This window comes from Dendrobium catenatum, unplaced genomic scaffold (genome assembly GCF_001605985.2).
Source record: "Dendrobium catenatum unplaced genomic scaffold, ASM160598v2 fragScaff_scaffold_950, whole genome shotgun sequence".
NCBI lineage: Eukaryota > Viridiplantae > Streptophyta > Magnoliopsida > Asparagales > Orchidaceae > Dendrobium > Dendrobium catenatum.
Genome location: NW_021319412.1, coordinates 345,388 through 371,783, shown reverse-complemented (window position 1 = coordinate 371,783; position 26,396 = coordinate 345,388). Strand labels below are relative to the sequence as shown.

General features: G+C 36.4%; 1 protein-coding gene across 1 annotated transcript in view; it reads right to left on the bottom strand.

Moving 5' to 3' along the window:
- Nucleotides 1-627: 627 nt before the first annotated feature.
- Nucleotides 628-26,396, bottom strand: part of LOC110106174 (mitogen-activated protein kinase 2) — a 67,889-nt gene continuing 42,120 nt past the window's right edge. Inside the window, exons 5-6 of the mRNA XM_020835951.2 lie at nt 1,109-1,292; nt 628-1,043 (exon numbers count right to left, since the gene is read on the bottom strand). Coding sequence (XP_020691610.1) covers nt 871-1,043; nt 1,109-1,292 — 357 coding nt within the window. The 3' untranslated portion in view covers nt 628-870. The remainder of the gene's footprint in view (nt 1,044-1,108; nt 1,293-26,396) is intronic.

The following is a 26,396-nucleotide window of genomic DNA, read 5'->3' as shown; positions in this document are numbered from 1 at the left end:
ATCACAATGAACTAGCCAAATACGCTCAATCCAACGCTAAACCAACCTTCCTGACCCAAATACAACGGCGGCTACTCAAGGTATTATAAGGGATTGGCTACTCTAAATATTAAAAAGCAATCCACCCCACCCTTCACCCAAAAAAAACTTATTCAAACAACTTAGAACAACAACCAACAAGTAGATGACCGGTTCTAGCAAGTCGGCAACTTAGTCTAACAACTCAACAACTTTGATAATAAAATTGGCCACTTCATGTATCGATAATCATGACAAGTTATCAAAATATTATCATCCATATTTAGTTATATCACTCAAATACTCTCATTATTTTTTCTGTTAATTTTATCAACTTTTATAATTCTAACATTCTGATAAAATTTCAAAGCTTTAATCCATTTATTTTTCTTTTTTTCTCTCTCTAGTTTTTGTTCTACGTACCTTGTAAGTCTTACAAATAAAATTATGATATTCCCCATAAATAAATTTAAATTTAATAGTGAAATGCTACAGCTTTATCCTAGCTGCCTCAAAGAATCAGAGGCTGTAGTATATCTTTTAGCTTAAACCTGAAAGAAAAATTGATGACGGGGGTATATGGAGAGAGATAGAGTTACTTGTCATGAATAGTCGAACGTGCTAATCTTGTTTCAATAAAAACTACAAGGCTAACAATTTTGAAAAAGAAAGAAGAAAAAAAGGGTAGAATTGTTCTGATAAAGTATTGAAGCTCTGTAGTCTGTAATATTGTACAAGCATCTATTTCACACTTCCAGCCCCACCAAAATATACTGAATCCTTAACCCTCAAAAGATCAAGTGAAATTTATTTCCAGAAAATTTTATTTCATACATGGAAACCGAAAAAAATCTACCGCATAAGGTCAGGATTGAATGTCAAGGATTCCCTCCATATCAGCTCCTTGATGTCCTCCTCAGTTAGTGATGGGTGCTCAAAATCGAAGTTGAAAGGAGTAGGGCATACTGGTTCTTCATTTAGTTCATGGAAAGATGCCAAATATGGGTGGCATAGTGCCTCATCAACTGCAAGAAGAAAATACGAAGTTAGATTTAGTTGTTACGAGTGTAACTTTAAAACATATGCATACCTGTAATTCTCTTGCTTGGATCAAAAACGAGCATTTTCTCCAGCAAATCAACAGCCCCAATGGACGTATTTGGGAATCTGGCGCAGAATCTTTGCCTTGGATACTGAGGGAGCTGCTTCACGTATCTTCTTGCATTGTCACTTCGGAGAAACCCGAGGCTTGTGTCGTCTGGGGAACCTATAAGCTGTAGATTAAGAAAAAAGATTCATCGTTGTAATTATTATTATCCAAAATATTTGGGTCGAGAATTTAAAATAGAGTGCCATGTTGGGAATAAGAATCCATGAATCAATCCATGCAGAAAACTTTCACTATAAAAAAACAAACGCAAACAAAATTATATATAAATATTGAACTATAGAAATATCCAAAAGTTTCCCAGGAATATGCTCAAAACGAGAGACAAGGAAAAGCATCAAAATATTTATCTGGAATATGTTAACGTTTAGTACCCAACTTAAGAAATCCAGCAAGTCCATAGCTTCTTAACACGATATGAGCATCACTCACCATACTGCAGACATCTAGCAATCCTTCTATGTTACAGGTACAAGCCGCACAATTAAGTTTCCTTGTAGAACATAAAATATTGCTTTGAAAGTGACTCACAAAGGAAAGAATTAAGAAGGGGGAAAACTTCCTACTAAAGGGAATCCACATCACGAGGCTTCCAGGAAAAGACCCAAGAATAATACCTCAGAAAGCACAAGACTTTACTGGTAGTATACAGTTATTTTATTGATATGCAATGGTTCATAATAACAAGTGTTGCATTGGTAATTATGCTTCACATTGATTGTTCTTAATAAGAGAGTAAAGTTGTAAATATATAAAAAATCTCATAAGGCCGAGCATGAGGTTTGACCCGTGGATAACTCCATACTTGAGAATGAACTTTAGTTTAACAAGGTATGGCGTAGGAGCAATAAGGACGATGAGGTGAGGTGAAGAGAACGGAGAGGTGAAGAGAGAAGATGAAGAAGATGAAGAGAAAGGGAAGAGCATAGAAAGGGACATTGGCACCTACACGACTGTGGGTAGAAGAACGTATGTTGTGAATCCACAACACGAAGCTCGTAATTTGTTAAAAGTATTAGTAATGCTAGTCTATGATTAACATTTACATTTTTCTCCTGATTAGTAATTATAAGAATGGTTAGCGAGCGAGTTTTGTATTTTATAAATATCCCATTTGGAAATGATGATGACATCAAGAATAATGAATGAATTCCTTTCTCTAATTTTCTTTTTATATCAACTTGATATGATTAAAATTAAAAAACTAACATTGATACTTTGAGTTCTCTCTGTCCTCAACCTTACCGCACTACCATTATTCCATTTCTACGACCCCAACCGAACATTATTCATCATCTAAAAAAATTTTGCTAAAGACCAACATGCAAATCTTTCACATCTCCCAATCAGCAAATTCTGTTGCTACTTCATCCATCGGATCCTCCCATCATTCAACCCAGGTCCTGCCATTGTCTTGTTGATCTACACCTAAGCCATCGTCCACCCAAACCTCAAGGCTCACATTCTTCACCAACACCAATGCCAATATCCATTGACAATTTCCGATTCATCTCAAGATCCACAAAGGCCATGCCGAAACACTATACCTTCCTGGCCACCTAACGCACCACCTCCAATTGCCCGCAGTCGAAATCCACATTCTCAATAAACACTGAATTCTCTTGCTAATACATGTTTTCCGGCAACTTCATACATGGGTCAACTCCACCAAGGATGCCATTCTTGGTTTCTCCTTGTCAGACCACAACCAGTCAGATCTCCACGCACAGTATTCAAATTTTTTTTTTTAAGAAAAGCATAAATGCTTCATTATAATAAAAAAAACTTATAACATCCTAATGATTCCTCCTTTAACACTTTAGTAAAAGTGGGAGGAATCTTATTCATCACTAAATCATCCCAAATGAAAGAACTAATACTTGCATAGTTAGCACATAGGTCCGCTAACTTATTGCATTCTCTACTAACACAATTAAAAATTACATAATTAAAATCTTTGATAAAGGATAAGTCTCCCAATTCATTGCTACCTTTCCTTATAATGCCTTGAATGAAATTAATGACATTTTGATTATCTCCTTCTATGATTATTCCCTTGTAAGCATACATCCATTCTCTAGTGACCTCTTTGATAGAAAGAATAGCTTGAAGTTCCAAGGAAGAGATGTCCCAATGAATAAGCTTCTTGCCAAATGCCATAAAAAATCTTCCTCTATGATCTCGAAATACTCCTCCAATCTCAGCCTTGTATGAAGTACTTAGTGAAGCATCAAAGTTCACTTTTACCCAATCGGGTGGAGGGGGATGCCAAATTTCATCAAACAACCTAAACGGTTGGTTAACATCCCAGATACCCAAGTTTATACTATTTAAATTCTTAGAAACCGCAGCATAACTCACCACATTAGTAGCTATCAACCAAGAGCTTGTTCGGCTGCCTTCATGCACAAGTTCATTACTAGCTCTCCATGATAAATATACCAAGTTGCAAAAGAGATTGATCAACCAAAGATTTTTGCTTGTAGCCATATGAAACAAGTTTCAAAAGAATTGAAAATAGGAATTCCAAAACCCCATTTGTTCAAGTGCAGGATTACTTCATTTAATTTCCAACATTTAGTAACTATATGCTCAATGTCTTCAGGCTCATCACATCCCCATGGGCAGCTTTCCAGATTTTGTAATCTTCTGTGATAACAAATTGGTTTGTAGAAATGGCCTTGTGAAGAAGTCTCCAACAAAAGTTCTCCACTTTAGAGCTTAGATTAGCCTTTTTAAGCCAATCCCATTCATGAAAGACAATTGATTGTTCTTCCAAATACTCCGTAGTCATTGCTGTAATCGTCTTTCCTGGAATCAAATGAATTAATTCAACCTTATCCTCTTCCTCTTCACACGAGATTTGAATATCATTTATCAACTTTACAAGTTATGGACCACAGATTTCTTCTATCTTCGCTACATTCCAGCTTCCATTAGTAATCAACCTGTCAACCGTGAAATCATAGCTCTCCTTAGCTTGCACGAATGTTGGCCATTTATCTAAACTTCTATCCAATACCCATTTATCTTTGAAGACATTCACAGATTTTCCATTTGAAATCCTCCATTTGACAATTGGTTTTAGGAACTTTCCCCCACTTCTAATCAGTTTCCAAGCAATTGAACCTGAATTGCCCGAGGAGTTGCTACCCATAATTTTGCCATATTTAGGTAATAGGAGCTTATGCATTAATGCATCTTTGTCCTGAAAATACTTCCATGCCAGTTTAGCTCTCAATGGCCCGGCTTTCTTCACACATGGAACCAAACCACGTCCTCCTTGAGATTTCGGTTTGCATAGAGATTCCCAACTTACATAGTGAATACCATTTCTTCCATCACATTTGCTCCATATAAACTCCTGCATAGTTTGTCAATTTCATTCAAAATACTTTTGGGAACCAAAGAAAGGGATGAATGGAATGTAGGGAATGATAGCAACACAGATTTGACCAATGTCAACCGGCCGGCCAAGGAAATAAACTTCCCCCCCCAGACATTTAACATACTTTGAATTTCGTCCAAAAGAAATTGGAAGTCAGCTTTGCAAAGTCTCCTTAAAGCCATTTTGATGCCCAAGTATGAAAACTCCTTTATCTCCTTTAGGTTCATGACTCTAGCTATTCTTCTCCTCCTTTTGACAGATTTCCCAAATAGCACTCCAGATTTTTTTTTATTCACATATTGGCCCGTCCAACTACAAAAGTCCATGATTATGCTTTTAACCTCCTTGATCATATTCATTCTAGCTTCTAAAAAAACTATGATATCATCGGCGTAATGTAGGTGGGAGATCAAAGGCCCATTTGGAGAAATTTGAATGCCAATCGAATCCTTCTTTTGATAAAATGCATTGGATAATAATTGAGCACATAAAATGAACAAGAATGGAGATAACGGACACCCTTGACGAAATCAACTTTTTGCTTCTATCCAATTGGACAAATTTCGATTTATGGATAATGAAAAGTAAGGATTATAAACAAAATCCATAACAAGATTAGAAAAAATAGATGGAAAGCCAAAATATTCCAAAGCCTTGCATAAGGTTGGCCAACCCATTGAATCATAGGCTTTCTCAATATCTATTTTAAAAGAAACTAAACCTTTGGAAGATTTAGAGTACCTGAATTTGTGGAAGACTTCATGGGCTACCAATACAATGTCCGATAGTGATCTACCTTTCAGGAATGCCACTTGCTCCATCGAAATAAGTTTATGAATAACAAGCAATAGTCTATTCAAGATCATTTTTGCTGTTATCTTGTAAATTGAGGTACATAAACTGATTGGTCTAAAGTTAGGAGGGAGATAAAGGGTTCTTTACCTTAGAAATCAATACAATAATTGTTTTTTTCCACTCCTTGCACATTCTCCCAGTTTTGAAGAAATCATTCACCGCATTCCATAGATCTACATTGATTATAGACCAATATGCCTTGATAAAGGAATAAGAAATCCCGTCTTTGCCCGGAGCTATGTTTCCACCCAGCTCATGGATAACCTTCTCCATATCTTCTCACGAAAACTCTCTGTTCAAAACAAAAGAGTCTTCTTCCCTTAATGTCTTCCACGGTTTAGGCCATCCCATCAAAGAGCACTCCCATTCTTCCCATTTATTTTTGAAATAATTGTTGAGAACATTTTCCACCTGATTTTGTTCTTCCACAATCAATCCATTCTCATCTTTTATTTTATGAATAAAGTTTATATTCCTTCTTGCACTAGAATATGCATGAACAAAAACTAGTGTTTGCATCTCCTTCCTTCATCCATTTTACTTTTGCTCACTACCTCCACCATGTGCATATACGAGCTAAAGTAGAATTTAAACTTTCCATCTTTACCTTCAAAAACCAAGCTTCATCTTCAGACAGATACCCGAACTTAGCTTCCTTGGTCTGCAGCTCCAGGATTTGTATTTTTAGCTCCTCTTTCAATTGATTCAACTCTTTGTATTTGGCCTTACTCCAATAAAACAAAGCTTTTAGAGCTCTATTCATCTTTTGGTTCAAGATGTGAGGAGGATCCCCACAAACTTTTCTCCCCCAAGCCTTCTTCACAACACCAGAAGATGCTGGAATTGATCCCCACACCTCTTCGAATTTAATTTGTTTATTACATGATTGATTGAACTTCAGTAGATTCAGCAAAACTGGACTATAATCCGATGCAATCCTCGCCAGATGCCTCACCACCATCCGATGAGACGAGTTAATGGCTGCTGAGTTGAGAAGGCACCTATCCAGCTTTTCAAGGATTTTTTCAGCTTCCTTTTTATTATTGCACCATGTAAACTTAGGCCCAATACTCTCAACTTCATGTAAATCATTACAAGTAATAAATGTCTTCATCTCTTTAGGACCAAGAGAATAAACAAACTCCCTTCCTCCCTTCTTCTCCTCCCTTAATAGCATGCAGTTGAAATCACCACCCACTGTCATAGGAACAATTATTACGTCCTCTGACCGGACGTAGAGCTACATACGGCCGCAAATAACATGTCGCCACATGCTCTTACTCTCTACCGCGCGGCCCGACGACTTGACCCGGACAGAAACTCGGGAATGCTATGTTCGCATATTGCGAGGTATTACTCAGTATTTGCTCGGTATTGCTAAAATCTTTAGTTGGATCGCTACCATGAAATATCGCTCTGTGAAGACCAATACCGAGCAAATACCGAGTTGTACCGAGTTTTTCTAGAATACCAATACCGAGTTGTACCAATACCTAGAAAAACTCGGTACAACTCGGTACAACTCGGTATTACTCGGTATTTGCTAGGTATTTGCTCGGTATTGGTTATTGCCGAGCAAAATCGACCAATACCTAGCAATACCTAGAAAAATCGAGAAATACCGAGCCATCCTGGGTCCGTTCAGGGTCGGGTTGTAGGGACGCGCGGTAAATAATGAGAACGCGTGGCGCGATTCTACTGGCGGCCGTACGTAGAGCTACATCCTGTGACTGGACCAAATAAAAGTTCCTATCATAGGGACTTCCTTAGACACATGATGCTCCAATCTTTCCCAAAGAAATCTCCTTCTATAGCTGTCCCTGCTGAGTTAAGAAGGCACAGTCTTCCAATTAAAAGAACGCAATATAGCCTAGCTTTCTCATGTTTCAGGATCATACATTCACCTAAGCCTTAGCCATGCTAACTGCAAATTGCATCGCCATCTTCGTCTCCATGATCGCATCTCCCCCTCACATATCCATCCATCTCACTGGAGTTCCATTGTCACTTCTAAAAACTTCGAACAACTCAACCCCATTTAAAAATAAGCAGCTCCTGTTCAAGACATCAAGAACTTGTACACAACATTGTGTTTATTGCTTCTCAAAAACTCATGCACATCGAGAACAGTAACACTACTATGTGCATTCAATGAAGAAACATCGTTCAACTATTCTGTTGAGAATACGCCGCATTTATACAAGGTTTAAAAGAACTTTCGAAACATACAACACAAGACCAAGTTCATTCTAATAAAATTAAGAAAAAAGATTCAGAAGTTTCATTTTTCATTGACCTTCTAAAACCCATGCCTCAATTGAGTGGGACTTACGTTTTAAATCAAAATGTTTCAAAACCCATTAAGGTGTGAACTTTAAATTGCATTTATTTAGATAGTATATTTGACTATGTTATGGATTTTTTTAAAATATATTAATCGGATATAGTAAAACTAAATATAATAAAACTCAATTTGATTTGTTTTCTATAAGAAAAATAAGATCATTTAGAATATAAATATTGTAATTTATTCCGAGTGGAAGTTTATATAACCAACATCTCTTATTAATTTTTAACTTTAAGATGAAGGGACAGAATATGAAAAATAAATTAAAATAAAATATTATCTTATGATTAGATGGGGGTATTTAAAGAGCTCTAACAAAAATAATTTTGAGAGTAAGAATTATGATCCTAAGATTCAGATTGTGCATGAAGAAAATAATATTATGTTGAAAGAAGTAATTAGTGATGCTAAGAATGTTTGCAAAGTATGTGATTCAAGAATTGTGGGCTCCAAAAATTCGCGGCTTGGCCTCACCTCTTTCGGGAGAGTTTTAACGCTCAAGTTCCGAGTCAAATTTTCAGAAGGCAGATTAGGTTTGAAATAAGACACTAAATAAAGATTTCGCACTCGTCTTGCCAACACTTTATGATCTGAGTTCTGGTTTCCTATAGGTCCAAGCCCCAGTTAATTACCCCTCCTGGTAACGAGAGAGAACTTTCAATTAAGGCTAGTCGTCGATCAAACATGTAATATGTATCTAGCATACAGTAGTAGCGTGGGTTTATATGTTGATGATTTAATATTTAAAATTAGAAATGCACCATCTTGCACTTAGAGCAGATGGTGGCGGGAATGATGATGAACCCGATCAAGATTGCATGGTTCCATCGTCCCAGGTCATCATGGTCCCTAGTTTACTTGGTCAGAGGAGGTAGTCGACCCAACCTGATAGAAGGATCCTGGTCAACAGTAATGGGTAGCTTCATCCAAGGATACCTTGTAGACCTAAGATAAGTATTTATCTAAGGGGATAAATCTGAATCCACCTTAGATAACATAGAGCTTTGTGTCTATTGATTCATATCTCAAGGATTTAACGTCATTGGGGAATATACGGGCTATGAATGTAACAATAATACAGTGGAGTCACTGGTCCAATCCACTAGGTTAGACGATCGCAATAGTTATCGTTAACCACGTGGAGCTGATATGGCCAGGCCATGGGTTCTTTGCCGAGCCATCCGACTAAACTGCCGATTAGAGGACCAACGTCACCACATCCTTACTAGAAAAAGACTATTTAAGAATAAAGCCTAGTAATATTCTCGACCAGACATTAGCTCTTAGTGAGCTAAAATAATTTTTAAATTTTCCCACTGTTGACCTATAATACTAGCCAAAACGAACAATACAATAAATATCTGCATTGTTCGGCTGCCCATACTCAAAACTCAGCACTAATCTTGCAGAAATCCGGCCATAGTTACAGTAATTATTAGCAAACCTGCAAACGACGTCAAAGTTGTCGCATCACTCACTGTTGACCTCTGTGTTATCTAGAAGATACAAAAGAAAAGAGGTTTAAATAATTACTTACCTGTAATGACCATCTCGCAAACCCCTCCAAGGTCCCACCGCTGCTACAGTGCTACCTTGTATAGGTCGGCTCCGAAACAATCCTCTCCCGCGATTCATGCTCAAATCCCGCTCTTGGTCTCTGTCCCACTCTCGTCGATAAATACCGAACTCATCCAAGCCTTTCAGGCATCTCTCCCGCAAACCTCCACAAGCCGATCCCATCCCGATCGCAACCCGAAGACCTCACGGCCACGACTCTTCATTCCTCCTCTCCAAAGCAAACCGAGCTCTGACCTCACCCGACTACCTGGTTTCGTCGGCTTAGCGAGAGAGAGAGAGAGAGAGAGAGATAGAGAGAGAGATAGAGAGAGAGAGAGAGAGAGAGAGAGAGAGAGAGAGAGAGAGAGAGAATCTTCCTTATACATGGCCTCACCTTCTCCAACCCCTAGCCCTGATACCTCTTGCCAATCGAGCTTTAGGGTAGCCCGATCTCCCTTCTCCCTGTCTGTCCGACTCTTGTCCTTACCTTAGCCGCTCCTATTCGCAAGCCTTGCAATCCTTGCCCAATCATTTAGCCAGAGAAAGAGAGAGTTGTCTCCTTGCCTTTAGGGTAGCCCAATCTCCCTTCTCCCTGTGCTTATTTCTAGCATTTGCTTTCTTTTTGTAATAATATAAAAACCTTTAAACGCTCACGTAGCGGGCGGGGATAAAAAAAAAATGCAACCGCGGTGTCTTTTGACACCTATCAGAAGCGCTAACGTAGCATCGAGGAGAAGGTTGCTTCTTGGTTTTTCCCCTAAACGGGGTAGACGCCAGGAGGCTGTCGAAATTTTGTTTGAAATCAAACAAGGACTTGAATAAAAAATGAACTTGGATATAGGACTTGAACTTGAACAATAGAACAAGACTATGCTTAGTCATGAGCTTGAACTCATCTTTGACATGAACTCAAACTAAAATATCAACAGTGTGACATGCATTTTTCATAGTAAAATAACAAAAGGAGGAATTACAAGGCCTTGCTCTAACTGTCCCGAGCATATGAAGTCTGAAATTAAGGCATCCATGTTGAAAAAAAAAAGATTTAAAGGAACAGTTTAATGACATATCAAATGTAAACCTTGCTAAAGAAAAAGAAGAAGACTTTGATGTGATGACAGATGATATTTTAGTTGTTAAACCATCCAAAATGTTGTAGACAAATAAATCTAACATATCTAGTCAAGGATCGACATCTACATCTATCTTCAAAACATCACGACCTAAAGGTCCATTAGATATTTTTCTTACACCAAATCCTGAAGATATACGATATGGTTGTTCTCTAATGGCAGATGGATGGACGTCGAGGAATGGGAAAAGCTTAATCAATTTTCTTGTTAATTGTCCAAGAGGTAGTGCATTCATAGAATCAATTGATGCTAGTTCTTTCTCCAAGAATGCTGTGAAAATGTTTGAACTTTTTTGCAAGTACATCGAGATTATTGGACCATATAATGTGATCCAAGTGGTCACTGATAATGCATCCGAAAATGTTCTTGCAAGTTTGTCACAACTTTTATTCTAAAGTTATATTATTTCATGAAAAATTTGTATATATTATAACTTAAATTATAATGACATAACAGAAAAATTATTGATGGACAAATATCCTCACATTTATTGGACTCCTTGTGCTGCTCACTGTTTGGATTTAATAATGAAGGACATTTTCAAAATTCAAAAGCTAAGACGATGCTTTGAGAAAGCAGTGGCAGTACACAGTTTTATATATTCTAGGCCTCGCTTACTTGAGTTAATGAGAAGGTGCACAAATCAAAGAGCACTTGTCAAACCCGCAAAGACTCGCTTTGCAGCAGCTTTCTTAACTTTACAACGTTTTCATCAACAACAACTGAACTTGAAAAATGTTTACTTGTGAGGAAGTTATCTTGAAAAAAAATTATGACTGATTTGTTATATAATATTGAAAAAAAAAATCATTTCTTACAGCTGATTGGTGGTTGGCATATGGACAATGAGCTCCCAATTTACAAAGCTTTGCTATCAAAGTCCTAAGTCTAAAATGTAGTTCATCTGGATGCGAACGCAATTGGAGTATTTTTGAACTTATAAGTATTTTACAATGTGTGTTGATTTTTTATATATGTTCATAATATAGTAATGTAATAATATTTTAATTGCAGCTTCATAGTAAACGAAGAAGCAAATTGGATCATGGTCGTTTAAAGGATTTAGTTTATGTGAAATATAATAGAGCACTGATTCGGAGATTCAATCATCATGATGTCATTGATCCTATTTCTTTGACTGAGATAGATGATAAAAATGAAAGCCTAACAGAAAAATAAGATGATGAGTCTGATGAAGAAAATGATTTTATTGCTGGAGAGGAAGATTTAACTTCGACAAGTGTTGCTAAAGCTACTGGTGTTTATGATAAAAGTTATAATATTCGGGAAAGATCTAAAGGGAAAGAGAAAGAATCTTTAATTAGGCATGATGTTGCTATTGAGAATGATGATGAGGGTGATGAAGAAGATTATAAAGTAGGAGACAATGTTGAAGAAGATAATGAAGCTTGTTTAACATTTGCTGATGATGATGATTACCAAGAAGAGTAGATTAAATTCTTATTTGATCTTTTAAAAAAAGATAGTAATATTTGAATTATGAGATATTTGGATGTTACTTAGTCGAACTTATATATATTATGGTTTTCTTTTATTATTATGATAGATTGTCTTTCATTTTTAGTAATATTTCATATTCATACTTATTATTTTATAAATTTATATAGCTTGCGCCAAGTTCAAAATAGTGCGCACCGCGCTGTGCGCTATGCGCCATAGCTCCAAAGGGACCTTCGCGTCATGGTGCGTCATTCACCGTTAACAGGTATGGTTGACACAAAGGAGCTCAAATGAATCATAAATAATACAAGTTAAATCATAAGAATGATATAACTAAAGCAAAATGAATTAAGATTCATACATGAATTGATTATAAGCTTTGACCTAGAATTCCTTAATGATGATAACTGAATTTATAACGATCATTTCAATCATGCTCATAAGCAAAAGAACTTGTAAGCTTGAACTTATAAGCTTGGACTAAAAAATTGGACTTGATTGGAATCAAGCATAGTGGATATGACATTGAGCTCAAGGTGATAAGAAGATTTGACCAAAGAACACCAAAGAATTTTTCTTGAATGATAACATCGAAATTGTCATTTCAATTAGAATGCAAAGTTTGAATCATTCACCTTATGCAAACAAGCAAGGTATAATGTATAAGTTCATTATAAAGAAGTTACGAGTGGAGTCTATTTGCAAGCAAGCAAGGACTCATGGCAAATCAATCCCCAATGCATTCAAATGAATCTCAATAAGTAAATATGATGCTTGTAAATGACCAAACCTTCAAAAGGAATGTGCAAACAACCATCAACAAGGAACAAATAGAGAATACAACAACATGCTCCGAATTGACGACACAAATTTTCGGTGGAGCATCAAGGAATCATCATTTCATTGGGAATGCAAATCTACAGATGAACATATAATAATCCACTTGCTACCATATGAAGTCTCTTAAGAATGATACGATTTATTCATATTGGATATACTAGTCCAAATGCAGCTACTAGTTAGAAATAACAATGTGCTTGTGATCAAGAACATAATCTTTGCAAAGATTAAGAAGTGATTACCCCAAATGGAGGGAAAATATTAATGACCAATGGTATCATATTTAACATACATGTTGCAACTCATCTTATAAGCATGTTTTCACTTCCAAATGACAAAGAAATCTGAAAGATATGAGGTGGTTACAAAGCTATGACATGGACTAGAATTGAACTAGATGTGCAAGCAACAAACAGACGAATTTGAATGATCTCTAATGAAGGCGAAGAGATGACTACATCAAAATGCAAATCTCTACGGGCTATTGTAGAAGACCTTTCAAGCATTCCAAATACTCCCGCACGTGCACCGTAGCTTATATACACATAGGTACACAACGGGGTATGTAAAATCAATGAAATTCTAAAATACCCGCAAGGGTCCCGGCGAGCGTGTTATTAGTATACACGTGATATTTAGAAATGATGCGCGGGTCAATAAAGTTGAACCCGATCCTCCTAAGCGGGTAAATAGGAGTTGACAAGTTTCAATAAATAATTATAAAATGCCCCCAAACACCAGCATGGGCCCCGACGAGCGTGTTTTTGGTACACACGTGACATCTAGAGATGCTGCGCAGGTTATAAAATTCGAACCCGATCCTCCTAAGCAAGTAGGTAGGAGTTGACAAGGTTTAGTAAATGATTACAAAATATCCCCAAACACCCGCATGGGCCCCGGCGAGCATGTTATTGGCACACACGTGACCTCTATGGATGCTGGGCGGGTCAATAAGTGAATTTTTGTTCGAACCCGATCCTTCTATACGGATCAAAAGGAGTCGACAAGGTTCGAACCTTCAAACAAATACAAGATTGTGGCGACCGGTATATTTGTTTTAATACATTCATAATTAGGCCTTCAAGGCCTATAATCAAGAGAATTCACTAACAAATGTATAAAACCCGTGAAACCTGATCCTCTGTCAACCAGTAGACAGAGCCGACAAGGTTCAATCTAGAAAATGGAAATGCCCCCAAACACCCCGATGATGGCTATGTTGAATAAAAAATCTCAATCGAAGGGGTTCACAAATAATTTCAAATGTCATTCCAGCTCCACCCAAATACTCATAAAATCCAAAAACTCCCAAAAGTCCATTCCAAACATCCAAATACCCAAAACTTCAGAAATTTTCAAAATCCCAAAAAGATTTAAAATTGAAATAAACTATCAATCGCTTAAAGCAAAATCCATCCACCCTCTGCAACAATTTGCCAGGGTGGACAAATTAAAATTTACTTCAGCTCACAAAGATCTAATGCCTAATCAAAAATATCAATATGATTCAATCTCCTGCCAGTAAAGACGTGGTATGGGAGACATATTACATAAGAACCCACTAGTCATCAGCACTGTCATCACTCATCAGTCATCACTAAGGGGGAATTCATTTGAATCATCCTTATGATGAACTGCTCTCTCCTCTTCCTCCTCTCCTATAGAGTTCAATATCTTCCAATCAGCTCCTTCATCATCATCATTTATCTTCCTCTTCCCTAAATATTTTTAAACAATATCATAATGAATAATAGTGTAATACATTAATAGAAGTCTAAGAAAAGAAAACTACATTATTTATATACGTTTTTTGATTTGTTCCTGAGTTGTGGTGGATGTGGATGCTTTAAGACAATCAAAGAAAATAACATTTAAATCTTCATCTTGTAATTCAGACGGCATCACTTCAACTTCATCATCTACAAACCACTCATCATCAGATGCCACATCATCGCAAAACAAAGGATCTTCATCATCCATTAATCCTTTTTTCTTCAAATTTCTATCTCTGAGTCTCCTATTGTACATAATGTATACCAGTGAGTTCATCCTTAATGCCGACAAACGATTTCTCCTCTTTGTATGCACTTGGTTGTAGGTACTCCAATTTCCTTCACAGCCAGATGAAGAGCATGTCAAGCCCAAAACTTTCATAGCAAAACGTTGTAATTCTGGAGTCCAATCACCAAATTGAATCCACAACTCAACTGGAGATTGTTTGACAATTGTATCTTTTGCTTGTTGTAATCCAAAAAAACTTTCTTTGTTCCTAAAAGGTACCAATTGCATGTCAGCATTTGATCTTTCAGTTGCATAACTCATTAGACGATCCATGCAATGATACAATCCCGACTTTATTTCAGGGTTTATAGACTTGTTCTCTGCATATTGATACTGAGGGTTTAGGTAGTAGCCAGCGGCATGCTAGTGTCGGTGAAGTTGTAGTTTCCACCTATCATCAATAATATTCCAAATTTCCTTAAAGCTTCCCTCACTGCCTCCTAAGATGGAGGCAATCATCTCTTTGGCTTCATCCATAGCATTGTATATGAAACTCATTGCAGGCTTCTTCTCAGCATCCACCATCCTTAAAACATGAACTAAAGGTCTAGTGATTGTAATGGCATATAAGACAATTTGTCAAAATCTGTCATTTAAAAAAATCTTTCTAATCTCTTTTCCCTCAGCCTTCTTCGCCAAAAGCACAACTCAACCACTGTATAGATGTGAACATCCTCTAAAGGTTGCCTAGCATCCAACATGCTCTCTAAGGTCAAGTAAGCGGTGACAAATCTTATTGCTGCTGCCCTTAGAATTTCTTTCTTCGAAAATTTTCTCATAAGAGCTAAAACCCAAGAGTGGTTGTAAATAAACTTGGTTATTTTTTTGACTTTAGTGAGTGCATTTTTATGTTGAGGTAGCTCCCCAAGCTTCTCAAGAATCAGATCAATGCAATGTGCAGCGCATGGAGTCTAGTATAGATGTTTCATCTTCTCCATAAGTTTATTACTTGCAGCCTTATAAGAACTTGCATTATCTGTTACAATTTGTACAATCAAATGTTCTCCAACTTCATCAATAATGCTATCTAATAATTCAAATATGAACTCAGCATCTTTGACCTGGTCAGATGCTTCAATTGACCTTAAAAACACAGTACCATAAGGATTATTAATGATGATGTTGATCAGACTTCTATGTTTGATATTAGACCACCCATCTGACATAATTGTTACTCTTATTTGGACCTAAGTCTTCTTAATTTCTTCGATGTTTTTATCAATACTTTCCAACTCCTTCAAAATTCATGTTCTTAAATCATACATGGTTGGAGGTTTGAACCCTCTCCCAAATGCTCCAACTAAACGAATCATGTTGTAATAAGCAGGTGATGTTGCAACATTAAATGGAATTGTATTTTCGTAAAAAAATCTGCCTATATCCTTACACACACTTCTCCGTGTCTCCCTTACATTTTATGGGGCCATCCTCTTTGTAGCAGAAGGCCTATCCTTTGATGTGTCAACTATATAATGATCCATAGGCCCTCTAGCACCCCTAGATGAAATGGGCTTCATAGAAGAAAATGAATCCATAACGTGCGCTCACTCCCATAGTAAGATCCAACATCAACTCTGTCCACAAATTGCTTCTGTGCAAGATGTTTTGACGTAGTAGACTTATTTATGTATGACTTTATCACATCCCTTACAGTATCAGGAACTTTAGAGTATGGAGCAATATTCTTGTGAGAACCTGAAAGGTGTTCATTCATCCAAGTCACACCACCTTTCACAACTTTAATACAGTAATTGCATTTTAGATAGACATATGTTTTATCACTGCCTCCTACATCCACCTGAGTCCTATGTTTCCATGCTAGATCTTTTTTATGACCTGATGCAGCTTTATCCTTATTTCTGAGCATCCTGATTGAGCAAAAATATTTTTTATGACCTAATGCAGGTCGGAGGAGACAGCAGCCTCGGACAGAAGCGACCGCCGGTCGGACAGAAGCGACCGTCGGTCGGACAGAGAAGACAGTAGCCCAACTCGCAGTAGAAGAAACCTCCAAGCAAAAGGCGAAGAGAGCAGCTCTCGTTTAGGGTTTAGTATGCGTATTGGATGTGTTCAGTATTATGTAATGTCGAGCCGTCGATAAAGCAGAACACTGCGTATTCTATGCGTATATCCTGCATATTAAATGTGTATTTACGGCATATATACTGCGTATGTGCGACGTATACTATGCATTTTTTGTAAAACTTCTTCTAAAGTATTTGTAAATTAGCAGTTGGAGCAGCTGTAACTTAATGTATAATTTTGTATTAATAGTTAATAAAATATATGATTTTCTGGATGTGTTCAGTCTTATATTGTGAGTAATCTATGCGTATACTGTGCGTAATATCTGGGTATATGATGCATGCTCCTTGCGTATGATGTGCGTACTCTCTGCGTAAACATTGTGTAATTTGAAAAATGAAAAATCATTAAAAATCATTTTTCCTTTTAAGAATATCTATGTACAAAATAAAAAACACAAGGAACAAATAACAAATACAATTTTACAAGAGAACCTATGTACATTACTACCTTCTATTAAAAAAAATCAACCAAAATAATTACAAGAGAACCTTCTTTTGATTTTTAGACATAATTTTCAAACAGAAGTAATGCAGTCTTTGACAGAAGTAAAGATTTTTTACTTTAGAAATAAGTCTAAAACTTCTAGTAGTTTGTAATTCGTTTGAGGATAAGGATTACCTAATTTTTTAATTCTTACGATTGAGAAATCTATTTAGTTATCCACATCCTCAAAAGAATCACAAACTAACACCAGCCTTAGACTTACTTCCTGAAGTAAAAAATCTTACCTTCTGTCAACATTGTAATACTTCTATTTGAAAATCATAAGTTACCCTAAGCTAAGCGTTCCCGTATTAAATAATGAAAATTTGAATGTTAAACAATAGTAAGTTATAAATGCTCATAAAAATCAAGCAACCCTCCTTACCCTCCCAACCATATCAGTCACCCGTCATGCAATCATGTCACAGCCCCTAAGTCCTTACAAATTTATCAACTAAAACATGTAATGAAAATTTATAGTAAGATATGCGTGTATTATATGTATTATATACATCTTTTGTGCGTACTGTATACGTGTACTATGCGTACTATATGCGTGTTTTGGGCGTGCATGATGCGTATTCTTTAAAAACCCTTTGTAATTGATCAAATACGCATTTAAAAACAAAGATTTATTATCTTAATTTAAATATTTAATAGAAATTTAAAAATATGGATAATTGTTTAATATATGCGTGTATTATGCGTACCGTATGCGTGTTTCGTGCGTGCGTTATGCATACTCTTTTAAAACATTTAAAAAATATTTATAAAATTATTTTTATCATTAAAAAATAAGAAATTCAAACACTGATCTTTAAACGAAAATTCTAAACACAAATCCTTTCAAACATCATATTCCATATTTCTCTTCCTTAAATACAATCCACCAAGAGCTATAAACCCTTTATATTTGTTCTAAATATCATATTCAAGACTAGAAAATTGAATCATAATAATCACATTGAGTCTACTGTGTAATAGTAAATTTAAGTTCAACGTGTTAAATATATTCCTCATCATTTTAATATAAGTAACCTAAAAACAAAGATAGATATTAATTAAAATATTTAATATAATTTAATAAATATGGATAATTGCGTATTGTGTACGTGCATTATGCGTACTTTATGCATGTACTGTGCGTGTACAATGCGTACGATATACGTGTTTTGTGCGTGTGTAATGCGTATTCTTTAAAAACATTCAAATAAAAATTATAACATTAAAAAAATATTTATAAAAGTATTTTTATTATTAAAGCAAATAAGAAATTGAAACACTAATCTTTAAACGCAAATGCCAAACACAAGCCCTTTCAAACATCATATTATGCGTAGTCTACGCCTATGATCTGCTTACACCATGCGTAATATATGCGCACTATATACTTACGCAATGCGTACGATATGCGTAATATATGCGTATAATCATTAAATAAGTTTTTTTTAATCAAATCAATGTAAATAACAGACGAATATTGAGAAATAAACATTTATACACAAGCACAAGCGAATATTGAGAAATAAACATTTATACACAAGCAAAACATATACAAGCGAATATCCAAAATATATTCTTCAGAAATAAACAATTATACGCAAGCGAATATTCAAATGTTTTATACACAACTGTTATTTTACCAATATTTTACAAAATATTTCATATGCAAATGCTGCCCTATATTTTGGCATGTCTTCTTGGCTATCTTTCCAATCAGTGTTGCCCAAGACTTATTATTTTCATATATTTACCGACGTACATTCCGCAATCTACAGAGTTCTCCTGTTTTGGCACACCTTTAATGGTAGAAAGCTTCCATTTTCTGATATCACTATTAAAAGCTCCTTTCGTGTCAGAATATAAGGCTTTAATCTGAAAAATACGTAGAGTAAGGATTAGTTCTGTAAATTTTTTAAAAATTGAAGAGTTCATGACTTCATGTTCATCTAACACTTATGATTTTTGGAACAACAAGCCTATGCTCTTTGACGCGGTGTGATAACGAGTCATAAAATTTCCACCTTTCCTATTTCAGCAAACCAACTAGAAGAGTCAAATGCGAGGATTAAATGATTGGATGTAATAAAATGTTGTTTGAAGTAATAGAAAGTTCAATTATATAGTCGATTTGCAATATGGACAATTTTCCCTTCCTTTGTTATTCTGCAATTACAAGTAGTAAATGCAAGAAATGGAAAATAAATATTAAAACTTACATTAAGCCATTAACTACTGTTAAACTGATTAATTGAATACTAAGTTACTAACTCAATAGACTAGAGAGATGTATAGAAATTTATGGTACTTATCAGGCATAAGGTTACACTTCTCATTTAACAAAAGGGCAAAAATATCTACATGTTCATTGCCTAAATAACTGTAGATTAATAACTAATCAATGTCAGCTCTAGAAATAAGAAGGTTACTAACAAACAAGACACTATCGTCCCTGCAAAAAAAAAAACATTAAATACGCATTTCATAAGCATACCATACGCATAAGATACGCGTATCATAACCATACCATACGCATAACTCACGCAAACCATACGCATACAAATATTCAATCATAAAATAAGTTATATTTTTTTTACCTTTGATTGAACTTCTTCAAAAATTCATGCACAAAATTTCTCTTCTCAGAACTCAAACTCAGAAGACCTTTGTAATTTTCTATTTCATTTGCATAAACAGGAGTTACAGGATTTATATGAATGTCATTTACTGGTATTGGTTGATTTGGATTTGTATATGGAATAAGTTGCATTTCTGCTGGGATTGACTCATATAGGGGGGTGGCTCATTTTGGAGGGTTGGCTCATTTTAGGGGATTGACTCATTTTGGGGGATTGGTTCATTGAGGCTGGGGGAGGGATATCTGATTTATGTTTCTTATTGAAAATGAAGAGTAGTTAACAGATCTTTTCTGAGAAAAAATTTTGCTCTGATCAATGTGATTATTGAGCTTGACCTCAATAACTTTAACTCTTTCAATTAGGTCTTCAAACTTTGAGCTCAGCCAACCTTCAAATTCAAGAAAAAGTGTTGCGCATTTTTCTTGGCAGGATTTGATAATTCTTTCTTGGAGAAATTACAGTGCTTTAGTAGAAAAACTAAAGTGTGATTGCTGAGGAGATTAGTCGGGATCTTACAGAGGAGCTTGGTGGGGGTCTTGCTGAGGAGGTGGGGTATAATGGGGAGATTGGGGGGTGGTTTGATGAGGGGAATCAGGGGATAGAGGGTTGTTTAATGGATATTTCTTGACATTAACCATATTAATTTCAGCCTGGGAAACTCCCTAGAGGACATTATAAATCTGATTTTTCCTTATATTAACAAATAAGTTAGTGACCATCTCTGTAGTATATACAATATCGTCGGTCCATCGTAGAAAACGGTGCCTTTTGTCATCATATATAGGAGCATGAAAAGAAGTATGCTCCAGGAACCAAATCTGCATAAGATGAAGGAAAATTTTAGCAAATGACAAAAAACCTTAGCACTCACATTGAGGCATTGAGCCAATAAAATTTCAAATGAATTTAGCAGCTAACACTTAGCACTCACAATTAGCAGAGGTACAAAACCGTTGATGTAACCTGCTAGCTTCTTATTTGAAATCTTGAAGGAGTCCTTATTAAACTCTCTAACTAAAAATTCTCTAATTGAACCAGCCCAGTTTATTGACAAAAAATCATCTCGATTATTTGCTATTATTTGCAGCAACCGAGGGGTTTTAAAGTTGTTAAGTTGAAAAAATAAATTTGAACATAAATACATGATAAACGTTCTTAACATAGTCTCGGGGGGGTTTGCTTGTTCAACTCCAGCATGTCTGTCTTAATTTTCAATGATGTAACTGAAGTATGTGCTAAGGAAGCCAGGATATTTCTTCTCCTTTATTTGGCAGACCAGTAAGAAGGGCCACTTCATTAGCAGTGAAAGGAATGGGTTGACCTTTCAGAACAAAGCATTGCTTTGAAATGTTTCACTTGAGATCAGCTCATAAATAAGAGGGACATTTTGCTCAAACCTAGTAAATTCCAAAAACTATATGATCTTTAAACATTTCAATGTTTCAACATCTTCAGGAGTAATTTGCTGAGTAAAGTTATCACAGATTGTTCGAAACGTAGAAACATAGCATCGATAGGTAATTGGACGAACATATATCTGAAAATTTTAAAAAATAAAAATATAAAAAATAAGTAAATAAGATACGCAAAAAAACACACAATATACGCACAATGTAAGCAACGATCACGCATAGTGTATGCATAACATACGCCCAAGAATGCACAGTGCAAAAAATATGGCAGCAAATTATACACACGCATAAAGTACGCACATCATAAGCAAATATCACGCACAGTATAAGCATAACATACGCACAATAACGCACATTGCAGAAAACATGGCAGTAAATTATACGCACGTATAAAGTACGCACAACATAAGCAAAGATCACGTACAGTATACATTTAAAATATGTATAAAATACGCATTGAGTACACACAACATATGCATAGATTACTCGGTGCTTAAAATTTAGTTAGGGTTTATGTTTCAAATTTCAATATAAATTTATAAATCCTAAATACAAAGAAAAAACAATGGCATCAAAGTATCAAACATTTAAAAAATTTCGATAAGCAATACATACGCATAGAGTAAATATAAAATACGAAGAACTTGATCACCAACGTATAGCATAACCATAAAATACGCAGTATGGAACAGAAAATATGCCATTAAGTTACCTTTCTCTTTGGGGGTGACGACATCTGAGAAGGAACTCTGAGTGAAGAATGCTTGAAATTGCTCTGGAGTGAATGCTCAAAAGTTGGAATGTTTGCAGGAACTTGAAAAATCGAAACGTCGCCTCTGTCATTCGACCTTTACCAGGGTTTAAATGTTGATGCCACGTCGACATCTCACTAGGCGTGCCACGTCGGCAACTGGGGGTCCGAACTGAAAAAAAAATTAGGTTAATTTTTTTAGAGGCGGCGCCTTAAATATGTGAGGCGAGGGCGCACCTCAATAAACTTGAGGCGTAAGCCTCAGAATCTGAACTTATTGGGTGAGCTTTAAGGCTAAAAGAGAGCATATTGCGCTGAGACGCGTCTTTTATTGCGCAATTTTAAACCATGCACAGTCATGCCCTTTGGCTTGAAGAACGTTGGCGCTACCTATCAGCAGGCGAGGCGATGACTCCTATATTTAATGATTTGATACATCAAAAGGTCGAGTGCTATGTGGACGACCTTGTTGTCAAAAGCATGAATAGAAGAGATCATCTAGGTGACTTGAGAATTATTTTCGAAAGGGTCAGGAAGTATGATCTAAAAATGAATCCTGTCAAATGTGCTTTTGGAGTCTCCTCCAACAAATTTCTGGGGTATGTTGTTCGTCATCGAGGAATCGAAATTGACCCGAATAAATTCAAGGCAATCATAAAAATGCCACCTCCAAAGAACCTTCGACAACTCCGCTCCTTGCAAGGACAATTGGCTTTCATTCGGAGATTCATATCGAATCTATCGGGTAGGTGCCAGCCATTCTCCAAATTAATGAAGAAAGATGTTCGTTTCGAATGGGATGAGGAGTGTCATGAAGCATTCAACAATATCAAGAAATAATTGTTAAATACTCCCATTCTAGCAGTGCCAATTTTGGGGAAGCCTCTTATACTATATACGACAGCACTAGAAGAGTCCGTCAAAGCATTGTTGGCCCAACATAATGAAGAAGGTAAAGAGAATGCACTCTATTACATCAGTCGGAGGTTGATTGGAACATAAATTCGCTATTCTCCAATTAAGAAGCATTGCCTGGCACTGATTTTTGCCGTCCAAAAACTCCGTCACTATATGCTTTCTCACAAAATTACCCTGATACAAAAGATCGATCCACTGAAGTTCTTGATGACAAGACCAGCGTTGACAGGTCGCCTGGCCAGGTGGGCAGTTTTAATATTACAATTTGATATCACATACATGCCACAAAAGCGGTGAAAGGTCAAGCCTTGGCAGACTTCCTCGCCGCACATCCAATCCCAACAGATTCTTCGCTAAATGACGATTTGCTCGATGAGAAGATTATGCAGGTCGAGGAAGAAAACAAATCACAATTCTGGGAGATGTACTTTGACGGGGCATCACCTATTAGACCTGCCCGACCTCCGAATATTGCAAGGGCTCGAGCAGGCATCGGTCTTATTCTCATACCACCTGAAGCAGGTATAATGAGGTTTTCATTCAGCTTGACTGAACCTCGGAGCAATAATGAAGTCGAGTATGAAGCTCTAATAGTTGGATTGGAGATAACGATTAACGTCAAAATTCAAAATCTTCACATCTTCGGCGACTCTTAACTTGTGATAAATCAAGTCTTTGGCATTTACAAGATTTTTAAGGTTGAGTTGGCTCATTACTACCGACGAACCCTTGAGCTCCTAAAGCAGGTGCCGAATGTTAAAATAGTTCAAATTCCTTGAGGACAGAATGCCAAAGCAGATTGCTTAGCCAAGTTAGCCAAGGAAATGGCAAATTCCAATGTGAAGAAACATATATTCATCGGTGTTTACAATCGTCGGATCTTAGAACCCATTATGTTACAATTCCCGAAGGCGGAAGGAATTCTAGATTCAAGTCAGCAGGATGAAACCCCAGTTGACCGTCAACCTCTCTATCAAATCATTATGGAAAATTATCCAGAAGGATATCATGTGGCCAAGAGACATAAAGCTAGTCAAGCTTCAAAATCGTGATGTTATTGTTTAGATATTGAAGTCGAAAATGATTGGAGGCAGCCATTTATTAAGTACTTCAAAGAAAACAAACTCCTAACAGAAAAGTCTATGGCCGCACAAATCCGAAAAAGGACGTTGCGATACGCATTTGTCAATGATACATTGTATAGACGAGCTTTTGATCAAATGTGGCTAAGATGCCTAGGAACTAGGGAAGTTGATAAAGTGGTAGCAGAAGTTCACAAAGAGCTTTGTCGAGCACATCAGTCAGGTCCTAAGATGGCTGCTAAAATCAAGAGAATGCGTTACTATTGCCCGACCATGATCAGAGATTGTATTGACCACGCTAAGAGGAGCCACGAATGTAAAATCCATGGTGATGTTATACATCAGTCTCCAAATCCTTTACACCCAACAGTAGCATCCTGGCCATTTGAATGTTGGGGCACAGATATATTCAGCCCAATAGATCCACCGTTATCGGCGGGACACCGCTTTATTCTAGCAACAGCAGACTACTTCTCAAAGTGGGTAAAAGCGGCTTCATTCAAAGAAGTTGCATCCGGACATGTAATCAACTTCTTTACCCATAACGTTGTCTATAGATTTGGTGTACCACACTGCATATTCTCAGACAACGGTATTGCATTCAAAAGTGCAAAAAAATATATAAGTTCGTTGATCGGCACAAAATCGATTGGCGGTATTCATCCATATACAATCCAAGGGCAAATGGCTTGGCGAAGGCCTTCAATAAGACGCTGGTGAAATTGTTAAAGAAGATCCTCACCAAGAACAAAAGAGTGGCATACGAAGATGGCAGAAGCGCTATAAGCATACCGTACAACCCACAAGACACAAACTAAAGCCACTCCTTATTCATTGGTATTCGATGTTAAAGCTGTATTACCATTAGAGATTGAACTACTGTCACTCAGGGTAGCAATCCAGAATGATCTCACTCAAGAGCATAATTGTCACGACCCGGCCCGGTTAGCTCGCGTAGGCGAGGCGGGATTCAGAATGATCTCACTCAAGAGCAAAACGTCCGTCTTAGAATGGAAGAGCTCGATGCACTTGATGAACTCAGGCTACAAGCTCAACAAAACCTAAAAATCTATCGAGGAAGAATAGCAAAATCCTTTGATCGTAGGTGCGTCCTCGGACATTTCAAGAAGGGGAATTGGTTCTGGTGCTGAAAAGGCCAATCATACTACACGAAAAGATTGGTGGCAAGTTCGTATCCAACTGGGAAAGCCCTTTTGTCATCGAGAAGGTGTACCAAGGAGGAGCATATCAGTTGATCGATATGAATGGTCAGAGGCCTATGTCGCCTATCAACGGCCGATATTTAAAGAAGTTTCATGCATGAAAATTTTATGACTAATGTACTTTGTGACGATCAAAGTTTTATGCGCATAGTTATCAGTGCATACTTACATTATATTTTGAAATTCTCTTGTATAATAAGAAAGCATTTCAAAATCCCCCATCAGATTGGGGTCATTTTATATATTTATTCAGGTCGACTTCGCGCCGTATGCCGAGATCCCCGAATAAATATTTAAAATCTCAAATATACAAAGCCTATCCAAAAAGCTCCTATGAGACAGGGGCATTTTTAAATATTCATTTAGGTCGACATCGTGCTACACACCGAGATCCCCAAATAAATATTTAAAATCTCAAAATTCCAAATTTATTCTACTTTGAAATGTCCCTGAGAGACTGAAATCTCAAATATACAAAGCCTATCCAAAAAGCTCCTATGAGACAGGGGCATTTTTAAATATTCATTTAGGTCGACATCGTGCTACACACCGAGATCCCCAAATAAATATTTAAAATCTCAAAATTCCAAATTTATTCTACTTTGAAATGTCCCTGAGAGACTGGCATTTTAAATATTTATTCGGGTCGACATCGCGCTACATGCCGAGATCCCCGAATAAATATTTAAAATTATCGATTCAAATATTCTTTTATGCTAAAGAAAACAATATACTTGTTTTTCAAAGTATATGCATGTGATCTTTCGAAAGCTAGAGTGATGTAGGCAAATTAAAGCAAAGCACAAAAGAGAACAATAAAGAGAAACAAATCTAACTTTTATAAATTTAAGACATTACTTTGAGAACAAAATATGTTAAAGAAAACAACTAACTTCAGAATAGGAAAGAAGCAACTTCCAATGACTGAAACAAAAGAAAACTAACAAGAAACAATATTTTAAAAAAAGGCTA